Source organism: Opisthocomus hoazin, chromosome 13, assembly GCF_030867145.1.
Source record: "Opisthocomus hoazin isolate bOpiHoa1 chromosome 13, bOpiHoa1.hap1, whole genome shotgun sequence".
In the NCBI taxonomy this organism is placed as follows: Eukaryota; Metazoa; Chordata; class Aves; order Opisthocomiformes; family Opisthocomidae; genus Opisthocomus; species Opisthocomus hoazin.
Genome location: NC_134426.1, coordinates 26,180,200 through 26,207,196, shown reverse-complemented (window position 1 = coordinate 26,207,196; position 26,997 = coordinate 26,180,200). Strand labels below are relative to the sequence as shown.

The 26,997-nt window shown below is 43.0% G+C and overlaps 1 protein-coding gene across 2 annotated transcripts in view; it reads left to right on the top strand.

Moving 5' to 3' along the window:
- The window catches only part of ATP2A2 (ATPase sarcoplasmic/endoplasmic reticulum Ca2+ transporting 2), a 49,394-nt gene extending 32,289 nt beyond the window's left edge, over positions 1–17,105 (top strand). Inside the window, exons 10-21 of one of the 2 annotated variants that reach the window (XR_012765457.1) lie at positions 2,600–2,702; positions 3,238–3,369; positions 3,461–3,583; positions 3,760–3,978; positions 5,361–5,696; positions 5,973–6,193; positions 7,229–7,431; positions 8,669–8,754; positions 9,155–9,288; positions 10,345–10,462; positions 10,580–12,114; positions 15,983–17,105. Coding sequence is in view for 1 of the 2 variants with exons in the window: in XM_075435058.1 (XP_075291173.1) it covers positions 2,600–2,702; positions 3,238–3,369; positions 3,461–3,583; positions 3,760–3,978; positions 5,361–5,696; positions 5,973–6,193; positions 7,229–7,431; positions 8,669–8,754; positions 9,155–9,288; positions 10,345–10,462; positions 10,580–10,700; positions 15,983–15,996 (1,810 nt within the window). In the remaining variant the exon portion in view is untranslated. The remainder of the gene's footprint in view (positions 1–2,599; positions 2,703–3,237; positions 3,370–3,460; positions 3,584–3,759; positions 3,979–5,360; positions 5,697–5,972; positions 6,194–7,228; positions 7,432–8,668; positions 8,755–9,154; positions 9,289–10,344; positions 10,463–10,579; positions 12,115–15,982) is intronic. The other variant, XM_075435058.1, reaches the window with a different exon arrangement.
- Positions 17,106–26,997: the final 9,892 nt, after the last annotated feature.

Below are 26,997 nucleotides of genomic sequence, written 5' to 3'. Positions count from 1 at the left end.
CTGACAACTCCAGGAATTTTTAGGGTTCTCCTTCTAGGAGAGCCTCTTCTTACTGGATTGTTACAGCTCCTTTTACTGGGCCAGTCTTTCATGTGTGTTTAGTCTTATCACTTCAGTTTTACTTGCAGAACAGAATTCTACTGTTTGAAGTAGAATTAAGATTGAATTATTGTAAACATCTCAACCTTGTAGAGTTTTATGTGCCTGGCTCTGACTCCATGCAGTCTTCACCAATCTCAGTATGATTACCTCTGTGTAATTTTCATAGCAGTTAAGACCATCGTGTTCTCAGCAGCTAGAAGTCTTTAATTCCCCGAATCTCTTTTGTTTCAAAGCTAATTGCTGCCAAATGCTTATGCTTTCGTTTCAGGAGACGGCATTTACTTAGGCAAGGTGACATTTTAGATCTTGTAAAGCATCCAGCTATTACGCTTTTGCTGGTCTCGCAAGAGCTCTAGATAAACAAAATAATAAAATGCAGTGTGGCAGGTGTCGAGTGTAATAAGACAGTCATCAATATAAGTTAATGTTCTATTTTTACATGCTGAAATTGGGGAAATGTGAACAAGCATGTTAATAGCACTGCGTTCACGTACGTAAGGAACGTTGTGTGGAAGGGAAATTACCACAGAAAGGCTGTTATTGGAGCATAAGGAAACAAATAGCTAAATTCTCAAACTTTTAGGGCTGATCTATTTCTGCGTTCATGGACAGCTTTTTTAAATTGGTGGCTTTGTAAGGATTTTCAGTAAAGTGACTGGCTTCACCTTGGATTGCAAACTGTCACTGAAAACAAAGTTTGATGGAGACCTTACGAGGCGGTCTAGTCCATTGCACTGCCCCAAGCAGGGCGTGCTCTAGGTGTGAACTGTTCCTGACAGATGTTTCTTTGTTGTGCTTAATGTCAGGTACTGTTGTCTTCCACAGCTGTATAGGCAGCCTGTCCTTTATAACCATTAAGCATTTTTGCAGTAAGTCAATAATTTTTTGCTTACTCTTAAAGTATTTGATACGTAACTTTCCCCAAATATGCATTCAGAATATAAAATTACATATATTTCGCATTGAAAAACTGAAATTTCATAGTGACTGGTTTCCTGGTCATGTCAGGAGATTGTTGGTTTGGAGTAGTTTTGTCTCGTCTCAGCACACACAACGCGCATGCTTACCTGCAAACTGAGAGCATAAAACTAACAAGAATTAAGAACTGCAGTAAAGGCTAGCAGGTTGTATTTGACCTTCAAATGAATTCATGTGTAGCCAATCGAAAAGCCTGAAGTTTCAAGGGAAAAAAAGCCAGTCCACTTCATTCAGAATTGTTGATAAGGAACACACATGCAAGGGGGGGAAAAACCCACTGGTATAAGAAGTTATGGATATCAAATATGCTAGTTTTCTTCAAGTTCAGAACAGGTGAAAACAGGAAGTACTAGCTGTGATAGACAAGGTGACAGACTGAGAGATGCTGGGAACTCTAAATGAGAATTTAAAGCCACTGCTTGTGGCTGTAGAATTATATGCAAAATGACGCTTCATACTTTTTTTTAAGATGATGCGTTTTGTTCACTTGCTGTGTTTTACAACACTGGAATTTGTTTGCAGTACTAGAAGAGACTGAACAAAAGCTTACATAATTGGACACATCGTAGCCTATATTACGAATTCTTATGAAGTAGTGATCCATATCTTTCTACCACCAGGCCTCTCCCCCACCCCCCTCCCTGAGGGCCTTAATGAAAGGTGTTATATGTGAGTTAGTCTTGCTAATTTTGGCAGGGGGTGAAATAAAAGCATTGAGGACTGTCTTGGTTCTTTCCTGCTTACTCTAGAAGTATGCTGATGTTCCAGAAAATGGTGTCATTTACTTTCTATTTCCAAATGTGAAAGCAAAGAAGTTGCCTCTTATTTGTGATGTCTAAATGGTGCATTACTTTGGGAAAATGTACCTGCCCTCATGCTAAAGACTTCAGATATTCATCATTAAGTGTATATGACTATTAGTAAAGAGTGTTTCTTTTCTAGTGGAATTTGTATTGTGAAATGACTTAACTTCCATTGGTTTAGGAGGTTCACATACAGTACAGATTAATTTTTAAGAAATTAAAGAGGCCAGATCTGCTTTTATGTCTGCCCAGTGCATACATTTCATGCATGGCAGTAAATCTGCAGAACAGGAGTAAGACTAAGGAAGCAGCTAAGCTCCTAAGGTATCCAACAATATCCCTCTCCTACTGGGAACTCCCCTCCAAGTCCTGTGCATACTCTAATACTGCTTTCATATGCCTCTTCACTGAGCTCTTTACTTCTATCTTGCTGTACGACTGTCACTGGAGGAAATAAGGTTTTGTAATTCGGGTAGTGATTTCATTGATAATCCCGTCATTCTGTTCATGACTGTTTGATCTGAACTTCAGAAGTCACCTTTGTCAAATCTGTTCTTCTCAACAATTTCTGGTTCTGTCGTTCTACGTCCATAACTAATAAGCATTGTACTAAATGGAAATAGAGTAAAGGGATTAAAGAAAGGGAAAAGGCGAGATGCTAATACTAAATAACTAAATAACTAACTTAAATCTCCCCCTTTTCTTCCTTTGGAAAGGCATAAAGATGACAAACTCATTAAATGTAGCCAGTATGATGGCCTTGTGGAACTTGCAACGATCTGTGCGCTCTGTAATGATTCCTCTTTGGATTACAATGAAGTAAGTACATATCCTGGAACAGAGGAGAGTGTGAGAATGAGGATAAATGTTTGTTCTCGCCTGTCTATGTAATACCTTTCAGTGGCAAAGTCCCTTCTAGTCAAAGGGGACAGTATTTAGGTCCTCTAAATTATTAATTGTGGGAATGGCTTGTTTGTTGAACACTAGCAAAACTAAAGCCAGGCAGCAAGTGTAATGTGGAACTTGGGAGATCTCTTGGTGTGTAGAATGCACTGCTACTTTCTTGCTTTGCCTGGTCTGCTTAAGGCTGCTACATCTCGTAATGACTTAAGTGCTTGATGATAAAGTACTGGCAGCCTTCTCTGCTGGCCTTGAGAGTAAAGGCTTGAAATTTCCTACAAATCATACTCTTCAAAGATGCTTTTTAACAACAGTTTTGCTTGTTTTGTAAGTCATAGTAAGTCTTGTTAAGCTGCTTTTTCCGTTGTGAAACTTGAACTTTTGTCTCTGGTAGGTTCCAGGTGAGGTGTAAACTCAACTCCTGTGTTTTTGTTTGCTTTGTGTTTAACTAAAGGCTAAGGGAGTATACGAAAAAGTTGGTGAAGCCACAGAAACGGCACTTACTTGTCTGGTTGAAAAGATGAATGTATTTGACACAGACTTGAAAGGACTTTCTAGAATTGAACGTGCCAATGCTTGCAACTCGGTCAGTACTCTTTTATCTGGAATGCATTGGGGAGTGAGTTTCATAGTATGTGTTATCTAAATGCGGTTTTATGCTATTGTTTTTTTATAAGGTGATAAAACAACTCATGAAGAAAGAATTCACTCTGGAATTCTCAAGAGACAGAAAGTCTATGTCTGTCTACTGTACACCGAACAAACCAAGCCGCACGTCCATGAGTAAGATGTTTGTTAAGGTCAGTTCCTCCCTTGAGAAAGTGTCATTACGGAATGGCTGCGAAGGTAGCACAATACCTAAAAATTATGGCACAACTAACTGCAGCTTGAAGATGAAGGACGGACTTTGTAATTTGAGTAAATGTTGTAATGAAAAAGGATTTATTAAGCTAAACTACTTTTTTGGCCTCTACAGGGTGCTCCTGAAGGTGTAATTGACAGATGTACACATGTCCGTGTTGGAAATGCTAAAATACCATTAACCTCAGGAATTAAGCAGAAAATAATGTCTGTCATTAGAGAATGGGGAACTGGTAGAGACACATTGCGTTGCTTGGCTCTGGCGACCCATGACAGTCCACCCAGAAAAGAGGAAATGAATCTTGAGGACTCCTCAAATTTCATTAACTATGAGGTAAGTTTAGTAAAATAACCTTTGAACACTTCTCCTTCTCCCAAACTGGAGAATGGTGACTCCTAATGTTTGATTCTTCCTTGAGGAAGCTGTGTCTAAGAATTTTCTTGTTCTGGGTATTTTTGATGTCAGATGCAATAGTTAGTTAGCCACCTGTGTGGAGGGAATGCTCAGTTTAAGGAGAGACTATATGTCACTTTGAAGAAACTTAAGGGATAAAACTTGGAGTAATCTGTGGTTTGATACCTGTCACGCCTACTTCATTCCCCCAGTTTATTTTGGGCTTAGATAAACACTTGGTGTGTGGTGTTGGTGGCTGTTCTACATGCTGCTGCTTGGATAAAAATACAAGAAAAAAATCAGTTAAACAGCCACCTACAAATTGTATTATTTTATGTATATATATAAGGTCCTAGGGATTGTAACAGCTAAAACTGTTTTCAGAGACTGACTCTGAAATATATTCCAAACATTGCATTGTGGTTTCAGCTTTAATGGTTTTCAGTTTGACATTGCTCAGCTGCAAGACCTCTGTGGGGATTTTGTGATGAAACATACCTGCCATTTTTTGCTCTGAGGGTCAAGATCACTTCCCTTCCTCCATGCTGTCAGCTGCAAAAGCTCTGTCCATGATTATCATCTTAGCTACTCTGTAATTTTCCAATTAAATCTCTATCTAGGATTTAGAGGGGGGGAAACAACAACAGTTGCATGAGAGGTTTTGGCTTGTGCACTGTGCTCCTGGCACCGATTATGAAAAAACAAGACTTGACTGCTTGCAGGTTGAATTTGCAAGGCTGACAACTAGAGCACTTCTTAACTAATAAAATGAGTGCATTTGAAGCAAGATGTGTTTGGAAAGGTAGGATCCCGTTTTGGAGTTGTAGTCATGCTCTGGGAATTAGCTGTGTCCTCTCGTATGCTCATCATGTAGATGGTACCGTGTAGCATTGTGATTCCAAAAGCATTAAAAATTATTGTTTACCACCTCTTGCTTGTTAAAGTGCGTCTAGATTTGTGACCTTTCAGTTCTTCTCTAGCTGTCTGAATTCAGTGTCGGAGCTAAAGTGCTGTGAAAACTTAGGAGTTAACTGTTTTACCATGCTCTGAAGTAACCCTTTCAGGAAAAAAAAAAAATTGACATAAGATCAAGTATATAATGCATAATACACTGGTTTTGATGAAATGGCAGGATGAAATACGCCTCGGTGTCTTAATTGTTCAATGTAGAACCACAAAATATTGTGGACAGGAGTGAAAACAAATGTCGCTACACTGAGACATACTTAGCATGCAAGCGAAATGATTTTTTTTTTTTTCACTAAAGTCAGATGAGACATCTGCAGGATCTTACACTAAAACTTGGTGCGGTCTTGTTTCAGACCAACTTGACCTTTGTCGGCTGCGTGGGTATGCTGGATCCCCCAAGAATTGAAGTAGCTTCATCTATAAAGCTGTGCAAACAAGCTGGTATCAGAGTTATTATGATTACCGGTGATAATAAAGGCACAGCAGTAGCTATTTGCCGTCGCATCGGTATCTTTGTGGAAGATGAAGATGTTTCTACAAAAGCCTTCACTGGTCGTGAATTTGATGAACTCTCGCTTGCTGCCCAAAGAGATGCTTGCCACCATGCCCGTTGCTTTGCTCGTGTAGAGCCTTCCCACAAATCTAAAATTGTTGAGTTTCTTCAGTCTTTTGATGAGATTACAGCTATGGTGAGTAGTTGAACCTTTACTTGGTTTGAAAGGCAGACGCTGTTTTTAAACCCAAATTGTGCCTTGTCAGACTAAGGCCTCGTTCTAGAAAACACTTTTCCCATGTTCCCTGAACTCAAAGCCTCAGAACAGTTCTGTGCTTAAGTGATTTTTAAAGATCAAAAACCACACCCAGTGCGAAATTCCTTTCTAGTCCTATATGTAAGTGCCTGCCTTTTTTTTAAAAAAAAAAAAACAAAAAAAAACCAAAAACACAACTTTGAATTCTTTTTTTAGACTGGTGATGGTGTCAATGATGCCCCTGCATTGAAGAAAGCCGAAATTGGAATTGCTATGGGTTCTGGTACTGCAGTGGCTAAAACTGCTTCTGAAATGGTTTTAGCAGATGATAATTTCTCAACTATTGTAGCTGCTGTGGAAGAAGGACGTGCAATTTATAACAACATGAAACAGTTCATCCGTTACTTGATCTCCTCCAATGTTGGAGAAGTTGTTTGGTAGGTTTAAAATTTTTTTTTTCTTTGAACTAGAGTAGCGATGATGGAGTCCCTTGTTAGTTCACTTCCAGTATTTCTCACTAAAACCAGACAGGTTCTCCAGGTAACTGATGATTGTGCAGAAGTCTGCATACTTCTAGCCTAGTCTTTACTGGAGAATTTTAGCGTACCACAAGAGATTCACATTGCATTGCATGTAATATTCTAGCTCAGTAGGTGGCTAAATGCTTTACAATTATTTCTATGATAGGAATAATTCTCTAGAATAGGAAAATAAAAACCTTAATCAAATATTACAAGATCTGGCATTTCAGATAATTTAGCCACAGATATAACTTAGATGTTTCTTTAACCTCAAGTTACAGAACAATGCGTCTTCTGTGTCTTTGGAAGGAGCGGTGACCCAATGCCACAGAATGCATTTCTGGTACCAGGAAGTAAACATTGATCTCCTCTAACAGTTGCTTACATTAAATCATACTTTCTCCCAGAGCAGAATATAACACAGCAATTGTCTTGCCTTGTTTCTTGTAAACTTCTAAATCTGTCCTTCCTATGGCTCTTGCTGCAGCCCCTGTTCTGTTTATTCACACAGGCTTGGAGCCGTGAAAGTTACATGCTCATTAAATTTTGGCAGGGACTAGCAGTAATCTAGCTAAATGAAGCTTAGTCATTTGAGCTAAAATGCTATTATGTCTGCAAAATTTCTAATGTCTTGTGGCTTGCAAGACTTTTATCCATGTATGTATATATTTACCAATACAGACAAGTAGGGTGGGGAAAAAACAAGGCTAAAGCTGAAACTCTTCAATTCCTGAAGCTACCAGAAGATGATAATCCTTCAAAACTTACATGCTGGTGGTTAGAAGTGGTTGCTCTTTGATATGTTTTTAGTTTTCTGAATGTGACTTGTTATATTAAATAGATAACTCTGTATGAGAGAACAGAAGTGATGCTACAGGCTTAGGCCTAAGCGTTGAAAGGACTTATTTACATGCACAAGAACAAGCTTATAATTGGTGGGTTTTTTTATAGTATCTTCTTGACTGCTGCCCTGGGTTTTCCTGAAGCTCTAATTCCTGTCCAACTGCTCTGGGTAAACCTTGTGACGGATGGTCTCCCTGCTACTGCTCTGGGCTTTAACCCTCCTGATCTTGATATCATGAATAAGCCACCACGCAACCCTAAAGAGCCACTGATCAGTGGATGGCTCTTCTTCCGTTACCTAGCTATTGGATGTAAGTAGTAATAGCTTTTTTACTCTTTTTTTTAAGTAAACTTGAGCAGTTAATTTTTGAGATCCCCTTGAAAGCAGTTTGTCTAATCTCCTTGTATGCTGAAACCTTGAAAGCTAGCTTTGTGGAACTGGTATTCTTCCTTTATTTTGTTCTGAGATTCACACTTTGTTTTGCATGTTTGTAGGCAGTGCTGTGATAGGAACAGGAAAACTGTGGTGATTTTTTCTGATTGGTAACAACTGAGATGCCAAAAGCCTCAGCTGCATATCAGTATAACATTCACCACTTTGTCAAAATCTTTCGATTTTGACAACTAAGAAACCATTAGAAATTTTATTTACTGCCATAGTGGATTAGACCTTAAAAATTATCTGGTAGAGGGTGGTGTCACAGTCCTCAGAAGAAGCTATTCAGGAACAGATGAACTTAGGGCTGAGTCTGACCTCTGTTCTGAAGAAGCCACCTACTTGCCTTTTCCTATTTGACTCATTCCAGGCTGAAATACTTCCAGTTTAAAGCATGGAGATGGCAGATTTTAGCTTGTCCGTGCAATAACTGTCAGCCTTAGGAAGATGAGCACGTCATGGGATTGGGATTGAAGAGCCAAGACCAGCACTTTAGTGAATGTGCACCTGCATTAGCTGTTGAGGTCGTACGTTCTAAATCTGGAAATGACAGCTGTCATGTACCTAACCTACCATTTTTGTGCTGAACACAACAGGTTTGCTGGCATAGCTGTAATCGGGGAGAGGAAGGGAATATCAATTTGTGAAATCAGTGGGCATAGATTTAAACCTCAAATACAGCTTTAGTACTGTAAAGCTAGAATAAATATCTACGTGGATACTTAATGCACACTGTCTTTGTGCCGGAAGTTGTGACTTTAATTTTCCTAACTGGTCATAGATTTTAAAGTAAACCCCGCAGTATTAGTTAATGTGAGACACGTTGGGTTCTGAGAGGAAAAAAGAAAAATTGCAGGTTGAGTACTCCAGGTGATATCCTTGTTTGCCTGCAGTTCCAGCTGTCAGCTTCCATAAGCAGATATTAGTACATGATTTAATGGTTACTTAAGTTACAACTGGTGGAGCAAATTTCTTGCACGGGAGATAGATGAGTTGCAGTCTGGTTTTTTACAGTACTAGAGGTCTTGATGTAGAAGTTCCAAGTGTGGCAAGTGACGTCTTCTCTCGCATGCAGTTCACAACACTGAAAAAAGCACTTTGTTTTCTTTAAGGTTATGTTGGTGCTGCCACAGTGGGTGCTGCTGCTTGGTGGTTTATCGCTGCTGATGGTGGTCCAAGAGTTACCTTTTATCAGCTGGTATTTGCTCAGTTTAATCTCTTCTGGGGGAGGGAGGAGATGCATGCTTCTTTCATACTTGTTACTTGAAATGTCTGTAGAAAAACAGTAGGTTACAGAAATTTATATGATGAGATGTTTTAAGACTCGTTCCTGTAAAACTTGATTGTGATTAATTATTCTTCATACTAAAGCTCAGAGGTGAAATACCTGAGCTTCTAAACAATTTGAAGGACTAGTTGTTACCTTGTAAATAAAAGGCTAAAGGGGATTTTTCTAAAGGTGGCAAAAGTTTAAAATCGGTGCTTATAGGAGTTGTATTGAAAAGTTTTCATAATACTCGCTGCTTATTTCGTAATTGCCTGGTTTACGTTTAGAAGTTAACAAGCTGTGGAAGTGAGTTCATATTGTTCTGTTCTAGAGCCATTTTCTGCAGTGCAAAGAGGACAATCCAGACTTCTCTGGTGTCGACTGTGTGGTTTTTGAGTCTCCATATCCAATGACAATGGCGCTTTCTGTACTTGTCACCATAGAGATGTGCAATGCTCTCAACAGGTTCGTATGTCCAAAGAGGCAAGCAAAGCTTCTGCGTAGCTTATCCAAACCCCTGCCTTTTGTGCAATTTGATTCTTAGTGTATGGACGGCTCTGCTAATGAAGAATGAGTCACATTTCCTTTCTGAATCCTGGGAGTGCAAACAAAATGACTCTCCTAGATAACATTTGAGATCTGTTATCATAAGGTATATTTTTAAGTCTGCCGATTCACTCTGGTATTTTACTAAGCACGAGCAACTGAAATATTTTCCATTATTTCTAATCTAAGCTTAATCAATCAGATTATCCCTCCTATGCTGGTATAAAGTGGTATCAAGGAGAACTAAAATAAGAATGCTGAAGATACAGAAAATAGATTTTCCTGCCCTAAGGGAGTGTGGGTTTAGCCAATTAATATTGGATTATAAATGGAAACCACTAAATAGCACAATGTCAAGGGTATTTTTCCTCAAATAGCTTAGAGGTCAGTTAATTTAAAAACAAATAAACTTTGAAGTGTACTGCAATAGTCCTACATAGTAAGATAGTGCTCTACATCTGATGTTCTGGATCTCGGCCTCTTCTACAGCATAGCCTAAATGCAGAGTGAATCTGAAGAGCAGAACTGACGAACAAGCATTAAGATGGTGCAAGTACTTGACCCTCTGTATAGTCGGGCTTTAAGTGAACTTCAGAAGAAGTGGGTGCACTAGGTCCCCAGGCTTGCAGTAGGCTGGGGAGGAGTCTGTCTTACGCTGCTGGACCTGTCTTTCTCTTACCACTCCCATGGAGTGGACGTCTGGGTCTTAGTGAAGATGGTAGACTAGATCAGGAACGAGCAGAACACACAAAAGCTTTCAAAAAATAAATGTGAGGCTCAACTGTGACTGCTTTGCTAAGCAGACTTCCAAGGTAGTTTAAAGTTTTAAAATAAACCATATAGCATTATCTTTCCCTCCTGCCTGACTGGGATAATTGTGACTTGCCTTGCTGCTTTCCTTCCAGCTAGTTTTCTGATTTGCTAAATTTCCTATTGGTGTCTTACGTAGCCGTATGTACCATGTTTTGATTGCAGTCTATCAGAAAATCAGTCCTTGATGAGGATGCCTCCGTGGGAAAATATCTGGCTGGTGGGCGCCATTTGCTTGTCCATGTCTCTCCACTTCCTTATCCTTTATGTGGAACCACTGCCAGTAAGTGCACAGATCTGACACCCATCCCTGAACTTGGAGATAGAGCAAAAACTTGTTTGGAGCTTAAGGCAAGGGACGGAGGGGGTGAAAAGATGTAACGCTTGGCTCTTCTTTCAGATTATCTTCCAGATCACACCTTTGAATGTGACGCAGTGGCTGATGGTCTTGAAAATCTCACTACCTGTCATTCTGCTGGATGAAACACTTAAATATGTGGCCCGTAACTACCTGGAACCTGGTAAAGATAGTGTGCGGCCTGCCACCAAACCATGTTCTTTGTCAGCATGCACCGAAGGAGTTTCCTGGCCGTTTGTGTTCATTACTATGCCCTTGGTTATCTGGCTTTACAGCACAGACACTAACTTTAGTGATATGTTCTGGTCTTGACTGACATGGTGACAAGTTTTACATTCAGAGAAAAGGTTTAACTTAATTTTTTTATTGTTTAGAGCAACTTGTCTATTTCTGCTGAATTTTCACATGAACATATTTGCCGGTGATGGAGGTTTCATAATCTAGATTTTGGTTTTTTGCTTTTTCTGACTTCAGTGGGGGCAATATATTCCTCTTTTATACACAGTTACAGTGTCCATTGACGTGTACAGAGAACTAACACTATTTTATGCAAATATTTTTTTGTAGATGAAAAGCATGTACAGTGTTCTGTTCAACAGTCTATTCATTGTGTAAAAAAAAAAAAACACGTAAATTTTTTTGAGCCAGCGGACACTATCAAACTAAATTGGCAGCAGATTTTAGGGAATGAGTGTGTGTTGTCTAAAACTAAAAAAGCATGTAACTGTTCGTCTTCTGCATGATCATCCAAACTTAATTTGTCATAAAGTCAGGTTTTACTCATAAGCAGAACTTTCTGCACTGGGTAGAGAGTACTGCTAACTTGGTCAGGATTTCTTCTCGGTTTCCTCTCTTCCTGTTCCCTCACTCTTGGTTCTTGACTGTCCTTGTTTACACCAGTTTCTGTATGAGGTATGCCTAATCTTGCTCGTGCAGAAAATATCATTCCAGGTGCAGCCTGTTGGGGTTCTTCCATACTCTCAACACACATAGGGTTGTTTTTTTAAGATTATTTATTTAAGTGTCTATTGTATTTTATTGTAACAGACCTTATTTTGCCAGTGTTGCCCATTATGCAGGGATAGGGAGGGCTACTTCTGTCTACTTTAAATCTAAACCAAGCCTTTTTAACAAACACGATATGTTTTAATTCAAAAGAGGGTTTAAGTTGGGTTTTAGTACCTTATTTACATGTGTTGGATCCCACCCCCCAAGATCAAAACTTGTAATGAGACCTGGAAAAATAACTTGCACTGCATAGCTAGAAATAGGATTTCCTACACTTAGGGCACTAATGATCAGTTGTATACATGGAGTTACTCTGCTGGCCTGTTGTTAGCCTGACTTGAAGTAACAAGCTCGTGTGTGTGTTTTGTAAAATCTGTAAATAGCACATGACCAAATTGAACATATTGTATAGAACTATTTTTATTTTAATGTGGCACTAACCACCTTCATTATTACGGTAAATGTTAAAGCATGTTTTCAAATGCAGTCCTGTATCAACAATGTGTAAGTCATTAACAGTCCTAACTGTGGTGTTTTTCTCCAATGCCTTCCAACTTTCATCGACTAAAGTGAGTATTTCTTTTCCATTCCACCATGCCAGTGGTGACTTGCTGTAAAATAGCATATGCTGTATACATGTTGAAGAATAAATAGTAATTTCCTTCATTCCCATGCTGTGTTTTGTCAAACTCTGCTGTGCTACATTATTATCACCACTTTAGACTCTTGTTTTGTGGTCTGAAGCTCAAATTACTGATTTTGAAGGCAAAGTGCTTGCTTTTGGTTTAGTGTATTTTAGGATCTTGTTTTATAGCACCCAGAAGCCTTAGTGCCCCAAGATCGTAGAGCTTTTGGTCTTAAGTTTGTGATAAAATTGGACAAATCTGTAACTTAAGACAGCGACAGCTGTTCATATGAATGTTTAGTGTCCAAAACACTCTGGTACTTGTGGTCAGGTGCTGGTTTACTCCAAAGCTTTTTCCGTTCTGAAATAGGGGATGCCCCTCTGAGCTGACCACCCTTCCCTGCTCTCTGGTATCTGCAGTGCTCAAAGTGCAGGCGCTCCTCTTTTGCGAAAACAGCTTATCCTTTCCAGGAAGTGGAAACACTTTGTACGGTGGTCATATGAAAAGACAAAAGAACAGTCTCAGCTTAACAGGATCGTCTTTGAAAATTGTGCTGGGGTGGCTATGTCTTGGTAGAGTAGCAGGTGTCATCTTCTGCTGGCTCAGTCTGCTTTAATAACCAAATTCAAACAGCTTTGTGATTCCTCAGAGAGGAAAATTATAATTAAAGCTATGTTCTGTTGCTGCCAGCTGGAATCCAGTGAGCACAGATAATTCTCTAGGTTTCAAGCTTTCAAATATAGATGCTAACCTCAATCCACAGACTCTTATCTAAAATTCCACTGCATTGTGAATACTCACTGTTTATAGAGACTTGGACTTGTTTAAGTTCATGCTGAAGCGACTCAGATGGAGGAGCTGGACCTGATGATGTTGTGGGCACGTTGGCAAACTGTAAGCATTTAAATCCTGTTGAATGCCCTCTTTCACGTGGAAGAACCTGGCTTTGCCACACTGAACTTTTGCATACCACAACGCTGATGGCCAGCACCAGCCATTTGCTGTATCAATAATGAGCAATATGAGATTTGTCCCCATCTCTTGAAACAAGAAACAAGTAGGTCATGTGATATAGGATTCCCTGAGATCAGAATATGTAGAAGTATGTTAGTTGTTTGGAAACAAATACTAGCAAGTTAGTTTGACGTGCTCCCAACATTATTGACTAACATTTTCTAGGGCAGGAATGTCACTGAATCTTTGAACACAGGTTCTGTGTGAACCTCCAGAACACTGTGTTGGTGGGCTTTCTGCCATGATCAATGATTCTGCTTCTTGTACAATCCTATTCCTGTCTATTATACCAAATAATCCTGCCATATACCTCCCTTCTCCCTGTCTCTGAGGAGCTGAAGGGGGAAATGACTGTCGATAAGTAGAATTCAGTCTTCAGTAAGTTCTCTGTTGGATCTCTGTCCCTGCTGAAGATGAATCTTGCTGCTTGTCATGGATTTCCATGCTGACATCTGAGAGCTCATTCATATCGGATGTGGCGGGGCACTTGCTTTAGGGCCTTGTGCTCCTTGGAGTTTGCCTTTGAAAGCTGGGTGACTGGTGGGTAAACAGAGTGGCATTCATCTCTACGAGCTCCTGAGGTTATAGGAACCAATCCGGGTTAATAAAATGCTCCTAAAGAGCCCATGCAATCTTAATCTACCCTGGTTTTCTTTTATTTCTCTCAGTCTTGCTGTCCAAATTTTCCTGTAGAAATGGAGCAGTAGGGTTCCCTGAGATCAGCACTTAAATCTCGGGTTCAATGGCGGCGGCTGCTGTGCTTTCAGTACTTCTGTTCTCCAAGTGTTGCCAGTACATGGAAAATACCAGCCTTGTGTGGTCTGGGCTGGCCAAACATTACGATGCTGAGTAGGCTGTGAGAGGTTGCTGGAGTGTGCTTCTGCCATTAGGCTAGCACGAGGCAGCTGGTGGCTTGGCTTCTCTCTCCTAGAAACACGGTGCAAGGTAGTAATGCACTGCAAGATGTGTAACTAAAACGCTTATCTGTAATTGCATAGATCCTGTCATTCTTTAGCTATCAGTCCTTTCTTCTAGAGAAGCCGAGAAGGGAGGGCTTGTCAAGTCAGAATAGACTTACTTGCCTACATCTCAAAGTTGAAACTCTCGCTTAATTTCTTTGTTCCCTGAATATTTCCTCTCCAGCCTCCTCACTGTACTGGGGTCATCTGGGGATACAAATAGGTGACTCCTATTTTATTGTGTTAGCCCTCTGAGTGTAGAAAAGGAACCACTTAAGCAGAAATAACCCAGTTACCCAGGCTTTATCTCCCACCCCGTTTTTAGAAAATAACTTCATACTTTTTGTTTCCCTTTGCTCTCATCTCGCTGAGCTTTTCATCCTCACTGTATTCTGGATTCCTTAGGGTCCTCACATATCGCTCCTTATTTTCTAGTGCGAGAGAGGCATGTGTAAGACTAGTGTCAGTCCTCTGATTGATGCTGCCTTATGCTAGGAACAGCAGGAAGGGTATCAGCTTGTGCTGGGAGACCAGTGGGGCTTGGTATGAGAGCAGCCCCTCCTGACTGCAGCCGGTCAGGCAGCTGCAGTCATACCTCAAATATTTAGACGGGGGCTTTTTTATCTTTGTAGTGCCTTGGGCCCTCTCCGCTTTCAGACACGAGTGATTCAAAGTACTGTGTGTGAGCTGCACAGCGACCTGCTCCTTTTTGCTGGCATCCAAGCCATAAAAATAGTTAGTACTTGGTTTCCCAAAGTAGTATTGCAAATAAGTATGAGAGAGGCTGCAGAAAAATACATGCCAGTTTGTCACGATGCTACAAGGCTTATGTTTGCAGGGAGGCCATTTTGGAGAAGGCTAATGGTAAGAAAATGAGGTTTTAATCCAATGATAAAATGCAGTACAGCAGTCCTGTCACTGTTCCAAGAACACAGCCGATGCACAGAGCATACATGGTAAACAGCTTAAACGTGGCTGAATTTGCTGAGATGAAGGGAGGTAAAACTGATACAAAGTTGTCTGTCTCTTGCACCTGTCTCGTTTACTTTTTTGCACTCCTAACCATTAACTGTTTCCCTAATCTCTGCTAATTACATCCTTAATTACATTAATATGCATTTTCAAATCTTAGCAGGAGAGCCTAAATTTTACAGTGTTGAGCAGTGTTTTGAAGAGCCACCATGGAGTTCTAGGGAATCAGAGTACACTCTTGTTCTCTCCTAGACGCAAGGCTAACCTTAAGCTGTATTTCAGGGGTAAAGTACAGTAGCAGCTTGATTATATTGTACTCTACCCTTTGCCTACGCATTAATCTGTGTAGTTTAATGACTTCTTCAAAGCTTTCCTACTGCTTCCCAGAATAAGCTGCATAACTTGGAAAAGGGACATTGTTAGGTCACTTGGAGGCCAAACTTGCAATATAATGCCTTGATTAGAAGAACACCCTTGAAGTTCTTAGAACTTGAGCTCAAACTGTGTAGCATGGAACTTAAAAGTAAAAATTACAAGTAAGTGAGACTTGTTTGTTGCCACTAGTCAAGCAGAGAAAGGCAAAAGCTCTCCAAACATGTCTTTTTCACAGCAGTCTTCTGTAGGAAGTGCTGGCTTTGCTGATGGCAAAGGGAGCTCTGCTGTGTTCAGAAGAGCTCAGCCGTAATCCAGAGGGTCCTGGGCTTTGAGAACAAAGTAACCTGAGAGTGTCCCTCCAAGGCCAGAGCAGCCAGTTAGCCAACTTAACATTCCTCCTTCTGTCACTGTTGATCTTAGTCTTGCTTGTACAATGATGCTGAGCATTCATCCTTTCATTAACTGATGCCTTTTCTTTCTTTCCTTTTCAGCAATACTGGAGTAATCGCTTCCTAAACAATTTTGCAGAAATGTAAGGTTGTTTCGTTGCGTGCATGTGTTTTTAGCAACACATCTACCAAAACTTCTGCATGTATCATGTGTAAAGATTCTTTGCTTTCCCTAAAACAAAACTCATTGTGTTCTCTGTGGAAGAAACGTGTGGTACCATTAGGACTTCATTATACAGATGTACAAATGTGCAATAGAGCTTTCTGAATTGGAAACTCTCTCCAGAGAAGTTTGGTTTCTGTGCTGCATGGAGAAGAGTTTGTTTATCCTTGAACAAGAGTCACGGAGCTGTCAGCCAATTTTTTTCCATATTTCTGTATGTAAAATGTCAGTTTATAAAATGTACAATATCAAAATAATGCATGCCTTTGGTTGTAGACAAATCTTGCTCTGTATTGTATCATCCAAACAACCTACTCTAACAGCTTATGTACAATGCTATCCTATTTATAAAATTCATTGAAGAGATTACAGATGAATGTTAAACCGTAAGCCTCCAGTTCATAACTTTGGATTTTTTATCATGTGTGCAAATCAACCTCTTTTGCACTGTAATGTAACTTATTTAAATCTAAGGCAGTAAGACAGATGTCGGTGCAATACAAAATGTTGTGATGCATTTATCTAGAAGGCAGCAAACGACTTAGCCAGTTACCACAACTGCATGTACGACCTTTAGAAGTTGTAAATAAGATCAGTTGTCTATTTACATGCTGACAGTAAGAAGCATCACACCTAGTTTCATTTGTATCAGGTAAATAAATTTATTCTACAATACATACTTTGCGTGTTATTTTATGCACTTTGTTTTCTGCAGGTACATGCGTACATACTTCAGCGCTCTCCTCTCTCTTACATTCATGCCAGGATGACACTTACTAGCACCAACACCATTGCAATCTTTCCTCCTAGAACTATGCAGATGCCAGCTGCTCTTCCGGCAGCGCTGACCTCCGTGCTGGTGTGATTTCCTCTGTCCAGGGGCTTGCGTGCGTGTTTAAGGGACACTGTCAAGTACTTTGATCACTCAGTTTTTTTAAAATGCTCCATTGTTTGTAAAATCCCTCTGAGAAACTTAAAATAAACATTTCTTTCCCAACTACATCTTTATTTTTTTGTCCTTTTCTATTTTCCAAATTGCCCCAGCCTGAAGTAGCTGCTAGTCTCTTCCCCCTTCCCTAGGCAAAAGGAAGATTAACTGTGTCTGTTTGCTCTCAGGTACGGCTTACGCTGTTCCCCAGGCCCTGGGCTGCCCTGCCAGCAAGCGCTCTGCAGCAGCGCAGCTCCTGCGACAGGCTCACGGCGCAGGCATCTGTGTTCAGCGTTAGGCAAGACTAAGGCACTCCAAGGGTAAAAGCTGGATGTTCCAAGTGTCCTGTAACGCTCTGCTCCAAAGCCCATAAACTTCATTTTTTTGGAGTAAGAGGAGGGGGAACCCCTCTAAATATGTGACTTCAGTAATGTGTTTTAAATGAAGTGTAAGGCCTCTTAACCTCCAGCCCGTGATACTGGCACACTGCTAGCAAACAGCGTTATCCAAATGAGGTGACGTGTCTGAGACCCTTCAAACACAACAGCGTGAGGTTTAAAAATACCGGGCTTGAATTCCGTCTTTCAGCTGAACTATACAACAGTGGAGGATGCATGAAGAGAGAGGGCCGAACCGCTCCTGGCTGCTTCCTACTATGGTAGTGTTGTTCTGCACGAGCTGAGCTCTGCTCCTCACCTCTGGGCCGAGGCTGTCAGAACCCAGCTCAGCACTCAGCTGTTATCTGCAGCTGCAGCTCTTCCCCCTGCCATATTTATAGCCTGTCTTCAGCACACACCAACAGCTCTGTCACCAGCAGCCGGCCCATGCGCCCGTTAACGCTGCATCATTGCAGTCATTTGTTCAGGACACAGTGGAAGAAGCTGCCCCATCACTACTTAATCAGCCTCTAGCCTGGCTTTAATTAGGAAGCAAGGAGAGGAAAAACAAGGCTTGGATCCTGCTCAGCAGAAGCTGGCTGAAGTCCAGTTTCTCAGACCTACAACCTCACCTATTGTACCAACTCATCTGTGTGAAAGTTACTCCTGCTGCCCCTTCTCTCACCTTGCAGGAGTTCTCACCAGCACCAAACATAACCCTTGGTGACGATATGAAGCCGCTATTCAGAAAACAGCTCTCCCTGCCAGGCTGCGCTGCTGTCATGGCGAGTTACATCCCATGGATGGTTTCAGCATCTCTGCCTTCAGACAGCACCTCGCTGCTGAGCAAATGGAGACAAAACCCTCAAATTATTTTTAAACTTTTTTTTGAATTATGATCTGCAAGATTAACTCATAACTAGTCACGCAAATGAACTGCAAGCAGCACTCTGGAGTACAGCCATATGAAGAAAACGTGACGCTCGCTGAGTTGCTAGGTACTCAAGTGCAGTATGTGGTAAGAGATGCTGAGAGAAATAGCTTCATCTTCCTCCTCCTCCTCTCACTGCAAACCCCTGCTCTAAAGCGTTGCATGGATGAGCCCACTGACAGCCACTGAGGAAGAAAGCAGTTCCCCTTAGCTCACATTATTAGGCAGTATATTACATCAAACTCTAAATACAGAGGGCAGAAAATAGCCCTATTTTTGCATGGCAGCAAATTTGTGTGTGACTGGAACCCACAACCACCCCCAGGAGTGCCTCCAAGCCTCGGGGAGAGGAGAGGGTAAATTCGCTTTGCGACCTCTGCTAGGGAAAAGCCACAGGACTGCAGAAGAAAGACCAGCGACGCACCCTCTGCTCCACCCGCAGAGCCCCGAGCACCTGGACCCTTCTTCTGCAGTATTTCATCCCACCAGTTTAACCATGTGGAAGTACAGAGAAGCCATGAGACATCAGCTGAGCGGGCTCGGGCTATTCGCCTCATCAGGTCGCATCCCTGCCGCTTGTTTAAATAGAGATGGTGGGAACTGAATCTGTAAGGGTTATCCCCTTATCACTGGATCTATAAGGGTCCTTCCCCCTTCCTGGGGGGCTGGCAGGGAACGGGCAGCATGATGGGAACACCTCAGCACTTCCATCTTAATTAGTGCACAGAAAAGCCAGACATGGGATTTTGCTGACATCGCCAACATGAAGATGTAAAGTGCACCAAGATTCTTCAGGCATGGCCAAGGAAAGGACGTTGAGGCTGATTTCACAGGTGTAGGTGCAGGAGCCCGAGGACAGCAGCTGCGAGGCAGGGAGCTTCCAGCGTGCACGGTGTGAGCTGCCCTGCCACGTCACTCGGCCCGAAGGGACTGCCCTTGTCTCTGCAGAGCAACTGAACAGCGCTTACAGAACTGCTTGGGGTGTCCCGTTCAGCCTCTGAGGCGGGAAGGCTACCAAAATTAACCGAAATAAAGTTCAGAAACAACAACAAAAGCCCAAAACCCAATAAAGCTCAGGCTGTGACAAAGCCCCTGCTATTTATGCAGGTGGCAGAGTCAATTTTTCCCACGGAGGCAGGCAAGGAACACTGCTTTGCTGCTGGGGTAAGATAACGTAAGTGGCTAACAACAATCAAGCTGCAAACGGCTCACGCCTTCGTACCCAAGTCACACAGCTCCAGCGCACTGTGATTGCAAAACACCGAGCACCCGACAGAAGCCCTGACTTAAAAGAAGTCTCTCTTGTCACTGTCCTTCACCATGACTTAAGCACGAACGCAGACCTTCTTTTTAGGTACGAGGCTGACCTGCAGCAGGCGAACCATGGGCAGGAAAGCTCCCACCACCCCTTAAACTCATCAAACGCCTGTCCTTTCCCTTCCTGGAAGAACCACCTCACCGTCCCCAGCCAGGCTGGCTCAGGGTTGCCATGCCAACAGCTACTCACGTGGAGCTCTTCAGCTTTCCAGGGATTCCTGCCCATCATCTCACCATGCTGCAATCAGCAATTCCAGTCCGGCTTGCAGTGGCTACCTTGCAGTGGACATAGTTCCCCTCTGGCTATGCACTTTGGGTATCAGTATAAACACCTAAGCCTCTGGTTTGCGGGCACTGTCAGCTTCTCAGGACACCCCGCCGAGGGGCTTTGTGCCTTCGGTGAACGGATAAGCACAAGAACCCAAGCCACAGCCACCCACCCGTGCTCACAAACCAGCTGTCGGGTGCTGGTAGCCTCAGCCCCAACCCGAGGGTATGGACTCATGCTGGGCTGCTTTCCAAACCCCACGCTGCTTTTGCCCACAGCTCCCAAACCTCTCATGCATCAAAAAGAAAACCAGAAGGAAATCGCTGGAGCATCGACTCGAGCTCTGCTCTGTCAGACGAGGCACGCAAGCCACAGGTGGCCTGTCGGAAACCAAGGCCAAGTTTCCAAAGCACCTGGAACCTGCTTTAACAAGCCCTCCACCTCCCAGTTACCCAACCTCCCCCAGCAGCACCACCAACACTTCTACCCACAGCCCAGCATTGAGTCAACCCGATTCCGCAATAAAGCGGCAAAAAGCTGCATGCAACGTGCCAAAAGGAGCCAGAAGAATGAACGTGCGCGCTGCACAGCGCCAGTTCTACATCAGCACACGTAACTAAACCAGAGAAAGGCTACTGCTGCCGGTGGCTGGCTACTGCAGCGGGGAACCAGGCGCTCAGTCCCTTAGTCTGGGTTGAAGGACAGAGCGAATAAAGGTGTTGAGGTGAAATTCAAGCACCGAAAATTGAAGCCCTGAATTCCTTTCTCCAGTTGATGCTGACCCTAGAGCACTCAGACTTGCCAGGATACTTCTTCTTGGTAATTGCTCTAACTCCTGAAGTCACTTTTCTGTGTCTACTCAGACCTGCAACGGCAGGACCAGCTCAGCCTTTAGCTCTTCTCTACGCCTCATCAGGTTCAACGTGCTCATCAGGGAGGTCTCTACCTAAACCAGAAGAGCTTTTATCCAACAGATGCACTCTGAAAGACTAACAACATCCAACCTTTCAAAACGGAGCTGCTGACACTCCGATCTTAACACCTAATGGGATTAAGAGCTCCCCTCACCAGCTGCATGGGAGCATTGCTCTTTGAAGTCTTCACCAAGACACTTCCACCTCGGTGAAAGCCCCGCCGGCAGCATCCCACCAAGCTACTCAGTCCCTTGTGTACCTGTTGCTAACAGCCCAGTGGAAAGGCAGTCCTCACTGGGCTGGCACTGGGACTAGAGCTGGGTTAGGAGCGGGCCGTGGGCTTTCCCTCCCCTCAGGGCAATGTTCGCCATGGCTGCACGCCCAGCAGCTTGGTGTCCTACCTAGGGAATCCCTACAGCAAGTTGTAAACGTCTCCACACGTCTTTAAGACCAGATGATGGGTGTTATTCCTTCCACCATGTGAAGCCTCTGAGTTTATAGCATGGGTGCTAAATCATAGCACAGCAGGAGATGAAACCCATCTGTGTCCTCATCACCCCTTTCGGGCAATGGAGGTGGCAGGAGCAAAAGCAGAAGTCAAAGCACAGCACAGGGAGGGTTAAACCCCTTTTGCAAAAACTCAAATATTTCCAGCACTACTGAGTGCAAGGTTCTTAAAGCTCCTCAGAGCCAGATATTTCCGTAAGGGGAGCAAGCACTTAACCTCCAGCCTTACCGAATTGGCCAAGTTTCAGCGTGACATTATCCTCCGCAGAACAGACACCGGAAGGTCAGCTGGAGCCACCTCCTTTCCTACCTATGCAAAGCTGTCCTGGCCAGCTGAGGAAAGGTTAAAGCCTGTCTCCGTACCCTGTTCCTCCTCTTCCAACAGCCAGCAGCAATGCCAGAATCCAGCAGCCACCCAGGCCAGCTAGAACTTAGGCTAATACAAGAATTACTGTTTTTTTCAGAATAATGCCAAACTTCCCCTGTGTTAGTTAAACAGATGTCTGCCTTCCAGGCCACGTGGAACTGCCACCTCGACAGGGACCACTCCATCCATACGAACATGGGCCCCATCTCGCTTTCATTACGAACCTCAGCAGGAAAACCAGAAATTCAGGTTACGCCATCTTCCCGCCCCGTCGCTGGCTAACCAGAACCTCGTCACATTTTACAAGGCAAAAAAGCTCCTCAGTCACAGATCGCAGCTGTTTACTGGTTTCCTGGCAGACAAACATTTATGTGACGAACGATACGGACGGCAGCTTACACAAACCAGTCTGAGGTTGATGCGTATCCAGACTGCTGTTCTTGCTCTGCTGATGTCATCACGCTTAAGTTTCCTGGAAAACTATTCAATATTCCAAGAGGAGGAAGCCAAGTTACCAGCTTCAACTCGTCAAACCATACTGCACGTCAAGGAATAACACAATACATTATACATGAAACATTAGGGAAAAAAGCAGGAACAACAAAAATTCAGGGGATTTTAAAATAAATAGTTCGGGGGAAGAGCTGGCACCTTAATGGCCTTTATAGCAAAGCACGGGGCAAGGTGCCGCCCCTCCAGCGCAGGAACAGGCCCTTTTGCGCTGCCAGATCAACCCAAGCTCTGGGATCAACGGCCACTGTGAGTAGCTCGCTTCTGCCAAGTGTCAAACTCTCCCAGCCCAGGGACCTCAAATGGGAGATGCTCCAAATCACCGAACCCCCCATTAGCTACGCTGCCCGCCCAGCCACTTCGATGTAACTGGACTTTTTGTTCTCTGTAGGTATTTAAGAAATTTATTTCAAATCCAAGTCTCAGGATGTGGGATTTCTTTCTCCTCTTTGTCCTCTAGACAAGGCTTACAGCGCTCTGGAACGCACAGCTGCAAAAAGATAGCCGAGTGTCCACAGGCAGCTGTTCCGAAGGCAAGGTCAGCGTTGCCTGTCACGCCACGCTCCGGTCAAACACGCCGCGGGCAGGACGCGCCGCAGGGCAGGCAGCTCAGGAGATGGCATCTATGTCCTTCAAGAAGCGGTACTGTGAACGGCCAGGGGTGGAAAATTCAGCCCCTTTTGAAATTCCTAACTCAGGAGCTGTACTGCTCATTAGATCCCCAAACCATCACCCTGTTTGCACGCATCGGTGTTTTGACGGGATGATAAAGGAGGAAAAGGAATCTCATCTCCAAACTTACAAAGCCCTTGGCCTCTGTGGGGAAGCTGTTTGAAATGGGAGGCTTTTGCAGTGTAAACATCCGCCGGTGACCCACCGCAGCAGAGGCTTCCCCTGCACATTCCATACCCAGCATTACACAACCATTAGGTTCGTAAAAGAAGTGCAAGGCTCAGGAGAGTTAACTGAAAATACCAATTATTCTGTTTTGTCATTGTCATCAACAGCGATAAATATGGACCAGCCAAAGGGCTTTACTTAATATATAAATTGTTACATTGATGTTTCCCAAGTGAACATTTGACTTTTCCCCGAGCTGTGCTTGCACCAGAATAACTCCCACCCCCCCAATACCCAGCCCTCCCTAGGCATTCCCCTGCCTCCTCTTGGCCGGCTTCCAGACAACATCTCAACCAGGCTCCCGCTCCTAGGAACGCAGCAGGAATGGCAGCAGTGGCCCCGTTCTCCCCCTTTGCAGGCCAGCATTCCTCCGACCCTGCTACACTTCACTCCCAGCTCCGGTTACCGCACCGCCACAAACACGTTAATTATCACCAAGGCCTCAGGCCAGGGCTCCAGCAACTCGGCAGCAGCTTTGCAGCTCCTGCCCTCTCCCCCTCAACATGCTCAAACCAACCAACCTTTCGCAGGGCTGTGAAGTGAACAGATCAAGGGTTTAAAGAAAAAAAAAAAAACAACACAGTAGAAAAAGGTGGCAACAAGTTTTGCAGAGTTAGAAAGGAAAAGATGGGTGGGAGAGGAGTGGGAATGTTTCTGGGGTAGGTTCAGGCTTTAATTCACAGGATTACGTTTCAAACTGTCACCCTGGCAGTACAGGAATGTCACGGGTGGGAGAAATCATTCTTCAGGCCCACGCTGAATCCTTTCAATGAAGAAACCACAGCAAAACAGGCTGCAGTGTACTTGAGTTCTGCTGGGTACTACATGAAGTTGCACCAATTTACTGATGGGCAGCACTGAATACACGTTATCGAGAATACGCTATTTTAAGCCATGCCTAAGGCCATTTAGTTTGAAATCACAGGTTTATACCGAGTTTAAGCCCACCTAAGGTCATTAGATTTAAGGCCCTTGGAGACAGCACTAATTTACATCTGGTCTTTAAGATGCTCAGTTATGGTATGTTTGCGTAACTTGACATTACAACGACAGACACAGCCTCCGAGATTTCCTTACAGCCGAGATCTAAGTGAGGAAATATGGTTTGCCGAGTAAGAAATACTCCCTGCTTCTGCCCTGGGTGGATCGGTTTCCACACCACTGAGCTCCTGAAAAGCAAGGAGGGAAGAATCACCACACAAAACCAGGCCTAATGAGGAAGACAACTACTGCAGGGGGCGGTGGGGGGAGTCCTAGTTATTCAAAAATCTCTCTGTAATCAGCAGTAACAGGAAAGGGAAAAGTCCCCCAATTGGACAGAAAACATTTCTATTGGCCAGCAGTCCCCAGTTCTTTCTATCATCTCTGCTTCACAATTCTTGGACTCCCCAGATCTGGCAATCAGAATCAGAAATACTGTCAATATGCCAGGTGTTATCAGCACATTTTGGGATAAAGCACGAGCAAATCGCTTGCTACAGACTGTGTGTTATTTAGGTAACTCCTCGCCACATCATGAATGCGAGCTGCTTTTAAGAGGCTCTGGTAAATTAAATCTTTTGGCCCTTACCCGAGTCTCTGTAAGGTCTGAAGAAATTCTGTCCCTTTGCATCACTTCTGTGTCTTTCCTATCGCAACTTACTAATGACATCTGTGATTTAAATTTAAGGATTTCAAGCAAACCCGGGCACTCTGTCCTCACCCAGCCCTGGGGACAGCACTTGCAGACCTGCCAACGCCGTGCGATACACCTGGATGGCAACAGCTTTCTTGCCTCACCTACAGATTGCTTCACTGCGAGGAGCTTACATCATGGGTCTGACAGAGCCCGAACTTCAGGTTTGGGCTTTATGATCTTTTTTTCTAAGCTGCACAGCACATGATTAAGGGACAGAATGAGGTCAGCTGCTTATTACGGGCTAATTGTTACATTCCCTGAACTAGAATGCCAGTAACTGCATTGGAGAGTACAAGATCTCTGCAAAACCAGAGATCACATTCTAAAATTAGAGCGCTAATGAAGGCTCATTAATAGGCAAGAAGAATCCCTCTAGAATTCTGAAGCTCGTGCTAAATATGTAGCTATCTGTATAATCTCAAATGCACTCGACACGTATGGCATCTCAAAGTTCCTTACTCGCTTACTGTACAACTATTAGCAAAGACTCTACACCGGCTATCGAACCCCAACGCCTCCGGTACTTACAGAGGTATCTGCAGCATTCAACTGAACTTTCAAGAAGGACCCAAGGTCTCTGAGAAACCAAGCAGCGAGGATGCAAGTCTCTTCTGACAGCTATCTTAAGGCGTTCTTTGGTGTACCTGGACTTGTTTGCTGAAGTCACACGTAAGGGCACTGATGCTTTCGTTACAGCGCACTCATCTTGAAGTAGCTTCCTCTGTTCTAAAAGGAGAGATTATCAGATTAGCTACCAACATACTAGTGAATGGGTTTAGTAAAACTGTGGTTCTACGGTTTCCTGTTCTATGTAAATTAATTTCAGAGAAATGCGTCAGGCCAGTGGCTTCCATCTGCAATTAACGACCTGCTTAAAGGAATTATTAGAATAAAATGGCTGAGCTTCTCACAAAATACACATCACGTACCTCATACGCTTCTCATCACAATTAAACACATCCTTGCTTTAGTTCAGTAACATCAAGAACTCCAGGCTTTCATCCACAACAGAGGTCTGGAATACGACCAGAAAGCTAATAAACCACCCAACTTCCAGATGCAGGATGCAACCTGATGAGTGCTCAAGTGTGAGGAGAAAACAAAGTAGGTTTGTTTTGTTTGGGTTTTTTTATTTGTTTGTTTTTTTAAAAAAGAGACACTTTGAATTTGCTTGTAGGTGTGTATTTCTGTTACAAAAGACATGCAACGAGCTGAAATCTGTTCACTGCATCACATAATAGCAGCGGTATAAACAGTTTCTTTGTAAAAGAACAGGATCAGGCCTCTCACCCACCAGCACGCAGTCCACAGTGTTTGCTCTAGCTGAAATACAGCCATTTGGGGTAACTGTTTAGCAACAAGCAGCAACAACTCATGCCAATTCAATCACCAAGACAGCAGCACACGCTTTTCTGTTGTTCCCATACAGTCTTCAAATAACCATAATTCGATATTTTGGAAAGTCTAAAGCCCGGAACATTCCAGAAAGAACAGATACCCAGCTGTGTTTTTTTTTAAATGGATAAACTATTAGACTCCTCCTTCCTAAGACGTGACATACCAGAATATTTCCAAAATAAGACTATAACAGAAGTAATCTGCTTATTCTTTTTGATGAGCATTTTTCTGATGGATATAGTGCACATCACAGAAGCAGAGGTATTTTGCCCTTATCTGCACTATACATCTGCAGCTGGGGGGAAGCCTGTTTGCCATCTCATGCGCTTGTATCAAGCAGCCATTTTTCCTCCAACTGGCAGGCAAAACTATTTTTTAGCTTCGCAAAAAAAGTCTGTGTGCTCCAGCATACCTGTGGTAACAGAATAAATACAAAAGGAATCAAATGGCCAATACAAAGTTAAAAATGCATGTTTTAGAAAAGAGTAAGGAAATCAGAACTGTAAGAAAAATAACAGCAAGAAGTAATTCCTCCTCCCACACATCAAGCCCATGGAACTGAAACGGTTTCCACATCACACAAAGCAGCTCACCCTTGAAATGCTGATGTTGAGAATCTGTACACGAAGCAATGCAACTTTGCTTCAGAAGGTGAGGGAAAACACATCAAATATTACCTGACAACAACATGAAGTATATAAACATGGCAAAACCAAGACAATATGTGTATTTGCATAATTCAACATCTCTACAGCAATGCAAGTGAAGAGGCATGAATTCTTTTTATATCATTTTAAAT